At 39.9% G+C, this 8,993-nt stretch overlaps 1 protein-coding gene across 1 annotated transcript; it reads right to left on the reverse strand.

Moving 5' to 3' along the window:
- Positions 1-1,608: 1,608 nt before the first annotated feature.
- LOC147868919 (GABA transporter 1-like) lies at positions 1,609-6,090 on the reverse strand. Its single transcript, XM_087324758.1, has 6 exons — positions 5,736-6,090; positions 5,339-5,569; positions 4,963-5,060; positions 4,538-4,724; positions 3,180-3,310; positions 1,609-2,794 (listed from the first exon to the last, which is right to left on the reverse strand). The coding sequence occupies exons 1-6, from the start codon at positions 6,073-6,075 to the stop codon at positions 2,174-2,176; spliced, it is 1,608 nt and encodes a 535-aa protein (XP_087180884.1). The 5' UTR covers positions 6,076-6,090; the 3' UTR covers positions 1,609-2,173.
- Positions 6,091-8,993: the final 2,903 nt, after the last annotated feature.

The raw sequence follows: 8,993 nt of genomic DNA on the forward strand, positions 1-8,993 counted from the left end.
TAAAGATGAACTAAAGTATCATATTATATTTGTAAATGATAGATTGTCAATGATTCACTAACAAAGGAATTAGAATACCATGAAGTGAAGAAAGGATAATTTGAATTGTGAATATGGTATTTGGTTATCTTTTGATTGACTTAATAGTATCATTTGGGAAATGGAGGACAAATCAATTATTTCTTGTAATGGGGGGCTTTTTTGCAGATTTTCCTAATCTTCATTATCGTTCTCAATAGTTTAAAATTTTTGCTGACAGCAATTAGTATCCTTATCAAATTAAGGTCTATATTCTATTTAGTTATCTTTTGATTGACTTAATAGTATCGTTTGGGAAATGGTGGGTTTCAGTTTTGGGAAATGGAGGACAAATCATTTACTTCTTGTGATGGGGCATTTTTGGCAGATTTTCCAAAACTTCATCATCATTCTCAATAGTTTAAAATTTTCGCTTCAGTATTCTAAGCAAATAAAGATCTATATTCCATTTAGTTATCTTTTGATTGACTTGCTAGTATCATTTGGGAAATGGAGGATTTCATTTTGGGAAATGGAGGACAAATCAATTACTTCTTGTGATGGTGCATTTCTGGCAAGTTTTCCTAAACATCATTATCATTCTCAATACATTGTTTAAAATTTTCGCTGACGACAATTAGTGTTCTAAGCAAGATCTATATTCAAAAGGGGAAGTCATTAGAAAATAGGGGCCTATGTATCTAGTCATCTTTAATGCTATCAAGATCGAAACACAAGTAGCTTTCAATACCACGTGTGAAGGTTCAAGGTATAAATATCTTTCCACGTTCCGTTATTTATCAAAGCCATTTGTAATGCAAGTTGCACGTTTGATGTCGAAAGAGACCATGGAAAGTCTAGCAAGGTATAGGGGTTCCAATTAGTATATGTTAAATCCATTTCCAAGAAAAAACAAAAGGAGGTGGCCAAACAAGAAAGTTGTTGAAGTGAATAAAACAAAACAAAGAGACACAAGTACCCACAACAAGAACCTTTCGTACAAGACTATCTTTCGTACAAAACTAAAGCGTATAATGAGGAGTATAGTCAAAAAGCAACAAAACAAAACAACAAATACTAATAATTATAATGCTAACAAAATTCATTCATCTTAAAACAACATATCATATTTGCAAAATTTCCTTAATAATAAGTAAAGTTCCAATTCAAGATTCCATGCAAAGCACAACGTGATGTTAGTCGCCAAATATGATGAGGTTTCTTTAGACTCTTGAAACCAATGAACCATCACTTGAACCCACATGATGGGGGAATGAGCAAATCAAGTTTATATATATGTTAAGAAAAAAACTACAAAATGATTAGAGGATCGACAACGCGTCTTTGTAATTTTAACATGACATAGTTTTATGTATAAATCATGTCTTTGTAATTTAACAAGACATAGTTTAATATGTAAATCACGCATTGGGACACAATGTTAAGTTAACATTGATGTAACTTTGTTTAGCATATGGCGGTGAAAACATGACTCTTTAACTTCTTCAGTTTTTTTTTTTTCATATCATGTATCAAACATTTACAGATTTACATGTTACATTAGGTTTATTGCAAGGGGGACATAAGATCTTTAAAAAGAAAGAGAACAATTGTTGTTTCATTGTGGAAATTAACACTACTCTTTACAAACAACTTTTCGAACGAGGCTTGGTCCCAAACCAAGATATCACCACTCTAGAGAGAGAGAGAGACACATTGTTGCTAATACAAGAAGGTCGGCCCGACCGACCGATATTTTATACATGGAGGAGGAACATTGGTCGGGTGTATTGGTCTAGTAAAATTGTTATTTCGATAGAAGGTGTGGAACGATAGATGGGTAACGATGCGGTTGCGGGTGCTGGCTATTTTTATACAATGAATGCGAAGAGGCTTCGTGGATTGATTAAGGAGAGAAACTACGATGACAAACAATGACAACAACAACTATGTATAGTTCTACATGGGTAGGATCTAGGATGCTACTTCCTACTACTACTACTACATTATTTACTACAACTACTAGTAGTGATCTTTCTCTCTCCCTTCCCTTCCCTTCCCTTCCGTGCTATAGTGATGATATAACAAAACAAAATGATGAGTATATTTCTACTAAACCCCGCCTAGGGGCGGGGCGGGGCGGGGGCGGGTTCGCTCATACATTTGCGAAGAGGCGGTATGTGGTGGCCTCGGATATGATCTGCCGTAAGGATGAGATGCTCCCCAAGAGCATGATGGCCGCGGCGCCCGACATGATGAGGTAATTCACCCAAAATGTGATGGTCCGTGTGGACGGCTTGAAGATGATGTTGTAGAAGAGCAAAGGCAGGAAGACACAGATGGGGGTGAAGCCGACTGCGCCCATGAAGGCGCTGAACTCGACGAAAAAGGGGAGCATGGCAGCTAGAAGGGTTGCGGCCGCCACGAAGGCGAAGCGCGAGGCGAGGCGTGTGGCGAGGTTCCGTGGGGAGAATTTGGAGCTCCCTTGGTCCACCACGGCCGCCTCGAGCCGCTCGAAGGTCGGGTGGAGGTGGATCACCGTGTACACGATCAATTGGAGGCACGCGCACGCATTGGCCGTGAAGTAGAGGGATCGTGGGATCAGCGGCCCCGCCCCGCCCCCGTGGAGCATGTTGAGGAGGATCACCCCCTCGGCCTTGCTCCCAAATGCCCAATACCCCGTTGCCGCCACCGGGAAGAATGTGAGCACCGCCACCCCGTAGCACACCCCCAACCCTTTCACCATCTTCAACTCCACCGGCTCCGCCATCGTCGCCTATGCCAATCATCATCATTCATTCATTTAATTTTACCCCCAGTCCGGCCACAAATTCCATCGACAAACAAACAAACAAATCCATTTCTTTTGAAAAAAAATGTTCGAATGGACTACAAATTATAACAATGTTTGAATGGACTGACAAATTAATCCATTTTTAATAAAGTAGAGAATGGACCGATCACGATCCGATCCGAAACGACATTGGAACAACAAACATAACCCTTGTACCGATCAATGTGTCGCGACATATGTCTTTTTCAACTTCTAGGCACACACACACACACACACACACAAACCTCCCTAGCATCTAATAGTTTTTTCTTTTTGTTTTCAGAGCTATATACCACAAATTATAAATTATGAAGCATCATTAACTCACTTGAATCTCGACCACAAGGGGGTTTGAATAGCTCGTCATCATGACCGAGAACGCCGTGAAGATTCCGAATATTTTGTTCACCTCCGAGCCTTGCACCATGTAATCGTGAGGCAATGCTTCCTTGGAAAATCCTGAAGGTTAAAGGTTAAAGTGACACCTTATGTTAGGGCCGAGTCTATCTAAAATGGAAAAATATATCAAAGCTTAGTCATCTAGATGGCAACACTCACCAAAAGTAATAATATGTACAAACAAGGCTAACAAACAAACAAACAAACAAGGCTCCCCAAGCTTAACAATTAGAAGTTTGAAGGCTCCTCTTAATAGGGGGACACTTGCAATTAAAAAATTTGCTTCATTTTCCTAATATGAAAGCTATGAAGGGTATCTTTGGAAACGTAATCTTGGATGTCCCCTTCATAGTAAGTAAGTGGTACATGTCCCACTTTATACAAGTCTTTCAAAAGATTTTGTAACTGCTTACCACACATTTCAATGCCAAGTGTTGGGTATGCATTTGTATAATATTATGTGTGTGTGCGAGTGTTTATATGTACATATATATATCATAAAAGTTTTAGATATGCAACTTAAATTAAGTCTACAAATAGCGTTTGCTTTATGTTATAAATAATAATTTGCTTGGTTCTTCGGCCTTAATAATGATTTGCTTGGTTGTTCACTTGGTATATTTTTATGTCTAGTACATCAACGTACTTTCTTTTTCTAGGGGGGGATTGCATTGCAAAATATTCCATTTGTTTTCCATGTGATCAACTCGACATGTCCTTATTCTAATCGGATTGTCCATATTCGATGTGGTTGCAACCTCTATGTGAGGCACACATACATCTACCGTACAAAACACTTGGGTGTGTAGTTGGTGACGCGCAGCTATTGCCACTGGTCACAAGAATCGGAAAAAACAAATGAATGGATTGTCCTAAAAAGGGTGCATGACAGAGGCCCAAAAGGTAAGTTATTTGACACGTTAGCTCCCTTAAAGGTTAAAGGTTAATGTATTGTTTCGAGAAGAGTTGTTGCGAAACGGGATTGGTTGAAAGCTTAACTTTTAGGACTAAAACAATAGAGTTCCTTATGACTTTTCTTGCATTTCAAAAACAACTTGCAATAAAAAAGGAAAAGGTTATATAGTTGGTTATTTTATTCTAATTTATATGATCCGTTCTTTGTTCATGATATGCTATCTAATGTTCTCAATGTGTGTGTGTGTGTGACTCACAATTTGTGGTCAATAGTAAACTATGCATGGCAAATAAGTGTATGGACACACATTGCACATCACGTATTTGTGACCACGTATTTCACACATAATGTGTTCTCTTTTAATATTGCACCTGCGATGAGGGATCCTACTACGGCGCAAATGCTATAGGTAAAGCATAGTAGAATGGACACCATGTTGAAGTGTCGAAGTGCGTGCATCGATGGGATTTGAGCGAGGAGGAGCACAAGGATTCCGAAAATAGTTATGAACAAGTACAATTGGAGCGAACCTTCTTCATTGTATGTGTGATACATTTCCTGCACGCACACAATGGAAATAATATTAGATTTGAGTTATAATGAATGATTACTGTTATAAAGTGGCAGGGCATGAATGCCATAACCAATGCTTATGAACAGCGTGTGATATTGAACCATTATATGGCCGAGCCCAATGTCGGCGAATCACGGGGCCTTCATTATGAATGGTCGAACATTGTATATGTGTGATTTTATTAGGAGAGACAAACTTGGGGCGGGGGGGTACACGAATTACCTTGATGGTTTGTCCACCGAGCACGATGCCTCCGATGACCACCAAATAGCACACGGTCAGTTGCAACGGGGCGATGATGTAACATGTGAGCCTCGGACCTACAAGGTTTCAAAGTTGTGGGAGAAGTAGATGGCATTAGTGTACATATGTATATGTATGTATGTATGTATTACACACACTATTATAAAATGCTATATGTTATGAGTCCCGACAAATATGGCATACACACACACACACACACACACACACAAATATATAATAGGTGGTTACAACAACTAGATACAATTAATTAATTAGAGGAGTAATGGTAAAGAAGAAGAAGATTAATGATGATTAATGATGGTGATTAGTGGTTAGTAGAGAGTTAGGTAGCTACCGATCACGTGGAAGCTGAGGTCGCAGAAGCGGAGGGAGCGCTTGTCGCGAGCTTCCATGTGCTCCATGACTCGGGAGAGCGAGAAGCTGGCGTAGAAGGTGACGATGGCCCCCAGGGCCAGCGCCATCATGCCGGGCCCCCATCCCAGCGCCGCCATCGCGTACGGCAGGCTCAGGAGAGGCGGCCCCGCCGTCGCCGAGCACAAGTGGTACGCCGCATGCATCCACGTGCCTTCTCAATGAAAAATAAATCCCCCAACACCAAACATTTTAGTACGAGAGTTGTGATATTTCGTATAGGGATTGGCTTAGGGTTAGGTTTAGCTTAGAATGCAGGCGTTGGCCGTGCATATATATATATATATATTTATATGATGCTACTAACTAATTAACACTACCTTTGGATTCGATGGCGAATGTTACAGGCGGCATTAGCATGGATTTCTTGTGCCCGTCATGCTTGGCGATCACCTGCTGCTGCTGCTCGCCGCCGCCGCCGCCATCTCCGCTGCAATGGTGGGAGGGCTGTTGCGGCTGCTGCTGCTGCTGCTTAAGGGTGGAGGAGTTGTGGAGACCCATTTCCAGGAAGGAGGCGTCGTAGACCACGGGCTTGGAGGTGTGGTGGAAGGGCACGTGGATGGTGTTGTTGGCAGCCACGTCGCAGCAGCCGGAGGCGGCGGAGCAGCAGGCGGCGGAAGCGGTGGAGGAGGCGGAGATATGGACGTGGGAAGAAGCCATTGTATGTAGTAGGGCGGACCAAAAAGAAGAAGAACAGCCGTGAAGAAGGGAAAGGTTCAAGAACTAATAGCGTGAGCAATGCGAGCCTTGTATTGGGTTGGGGGCGAGGGAGCCCAAGGCCAAGCCAAACAACACTACTACGCTCAGGATGAGCGAGCTATATATAGCTGATTTGATTGATTCTTGGTGGTGCGGTCACGTGAGGGGGCGGTGGCGGCGGCCAGGTCACGTGAGCGGCGTCGCTGTGGGGGCTAGGGGGCCAAATCCGTCACGTGATCGGGAAATTCAAATGGCGAGCAGAGGAGAGGATAGGTATATGTTGTTGGGCCTTCGGCTCTCTCTCTTTGCTCGATGTGTATGTGTGTTTTGTGTGTGAGAAGGATTTTTTGATTTGGGGGGCCGCATGCCCTCTCTTTTATATTAGCTCCTACAGCCAAAAAAGAAATAAACTAAGAACTGGAAATTAAATAAATGCCCCTTTCTTTCTTTTTTTCACTTCACTTACATACTTAATAATATCAACCAAAACTTTAAAAATAATAAATAATTAAAAAATAAACTAATTTAAAGATGGAACGAGTTTTTTTTTTCTTTTTTGGAAAAACAAAATAATAAAAAATATCAACCCAAAAAACAAAAAACGAAAAAATGGGACAAAAAAGGAAATAATAAACCCCTTCTTATATAATAATATCCCATTTGTTTTAAAAATCTATAGTTTATTATTATAATTTTCCTTTTTCCTATGGCTGAGACTGCGACACATCACCCACTCATTTTATTCCAAATCAAAAACAGGGCCCTCCCCCCCCCCAAACGTGTAAAGTACTTTCCATGCGAGATATTTACTTCCCTTCTTCTTTTTTTCTTTTACCTCGCCCATTCACTCTCCTCTTGTAAATAACAAAAATACCCCAATCTAAACACCACAAGTTATAGGTACACTCTCTCCAAATTGTACTCGTCTTCCACGAACTTGTAGCCACGTATGTACGTTGCCACTCTCGTCCAACTTTCGTGGTATTGTAGTCCTTTTTTGTCATCCCTTTCGTAGGTAACCCACTCGCCACCTGTTCTTATATGCTTGCAAGTGAGTTGATGCATGCTCCTAGCAAACGAGCAATGCCTACTCAAGCTGGTTGGCTAAATTGGTCCTCTTCCCCTACCTGCTGCCAACACCACAACTATTTACTTATCCAGGTTTACTTTTGAGAAGCCGTATAAGAAACGTTGTGAATCATCCAATAGATGGGGGTTAAATATCAGAACACTTGTCACTCAACAGACCCATCAAAAACCGATGTAGGTGTGCAAGATTCTACATTGTTGACTTAACGACACAAAGCCATTATTTGCATCTTGGGAAGATTCATCACCATTTGTACATTCAATCAAGTGTAATAGTTATGGCTTATGTCGTAGTTCTATGCCATTTGTATATTCTTTCAAGTGCGATATTAATGGCCCGGGGATGTAGTGATTCATTGCCATCCACATTGCACATGTTGACATTTCATACGCACTGCATAAACAAAATGTATCCGCAATTAATAGAAATAATGTTAGCCATAAAAAAAAGGGTTTACATATAGTAACCGTATGATTGCTATTAAGGCAAGCAACCATAACCAATTAATTGAGACATCCAACTTTCTCTTTCTCATGTCTCTCGCAGAACCATATTTGATCAAGGAGGAAAATAAAATCTATTCCTCTTACGTATCCATCCATCTATCTATCTGCGTATGTGTGTCTATCGTTAATGACTTCTATGCTCTTCCATCAACAATGACAAGTTTTAGGTCACATGATAATCGTATGTGACAAGTCTTACATTCCCATATTGAATGTTGCTCCGGTTGGGTAATTAGTGTTTGAAAAGAACTCACGTTTAAAGTAATTTTCACTTGGAGTTATATCAAGCATATCACCTTTAAATTTCAAAGGTATAAATTCTTCAATATATTGGGATACTTCAAATTAAAAACTTTCATAATTTGAGCGTATATCTCAAGAAAACAGATCTCATAAGTTGATTTAGGCCAAGGTTTTTTACCTTTTGGTAAAGTTATCCCAAGTTTTCGAGTCGAGAAATAAACAATGACAAGAAAGCCCGTCAATCTATCACTTATTTGCTTTAACATTTTGCATTTGTTGTCTTTTTTGCCTTTCCAATTGTCACCTAGGTTTATTCATTTTTGTTCCATGTAGTAAATACAAGACATTATTATCATGGTGAAAAGTAAGGCGAACCTCCTTTTTCTTACGATTAGCATTGGTTCTTGCTTTTGCTTAACATTTAGTAGTTTTTTCCCTCTAATACCCCGAATGATTTGGAGGAGCCTTAAACGAATTAATCCACTAATGTTACCCACTTTATGACCTATTTTCACACATCCTAGGAGAGATATAACCACATGGAAAATGCGTCCACACACTCAACAAACTAGCCTATTCCTTCTCATACAAAAGGGATTTAAAAAAGAGGAAATAACTAGGTCCTTCTAAAATTGTCTTATTAAGATCAAGTTGACATCCCAACTTTGAAGCTTTGTACATGTCAATGTTTGGAGCTATATATCACCTTGAAGTTTAGAAAATGTTAAGGCCATTTTTACTAATATCATACCACATGCCAACTAGATTAGGTTCTCGGCATTGACAATGCACCATAAATCACATCAATCTATACCTTTGGCAATTGAACAAGTTCTTTCTATTATGTATGCGTTTACTTGTCCATCCACGTCCATGTCATGAGAAGGGAGCTAACTTCACAATTGCATATACATTGAATCCACGTTTTTGGTAGACTTGTTATATATGGTGGCTCTTTTCTCCACTATTATATTATTCATGACCCACAAAATTTTATACTTTTCAATTCAAGAATCTGCATGGTATTCACGACAAACTAT

The sequence above is a fragment of the Azolla caroliniana genome, unplaced genomic scaffold (assembly GCF_043228905.1).
Source record: "Azolla caroliniana isolate FFs.n. ecotype wild unplaced genomic scaffold, voAzoCaro1.0.p SCAF_1, whole genome shotgun sequence".
In the NCBI taxonomy this organism is placed as follows: domain Eukaryota; kingdom Viridiplantae; phylum Streptophyta; class Polypodiopsida; order Salviniales; family Salviniaceae; genus Azolla; species Azolla caroliniana.

What these genes read in the sequence shown, in the direction of transcription:
- LOC147868919 (XM_087324758.1), bottom strand. Translation starts at nt 6,075, where the DNA reads ATGGCTTCTTCCCACGTCCATATCTCCGCCTCCTCCACCGCTTCCGCC. An exon ending in ATTCGCCATCGAATCCAAAG is followed by an intron (nt 5,570 to 5,735) that starts GTAGTGTTAATT and finishes TTCATTGAGAAG; the next exon opens with GCACGTGGATGCATGCGGCG. An exon ending in CCTCAGCTTCCACGTGATCG is followed by an intron (nt 5,061 to 5,338) that starts GTAGCTACCTAA and finishes GAAACCTTGTAG; the next exon opens with GTCCGAGGCTCACATGTTAC.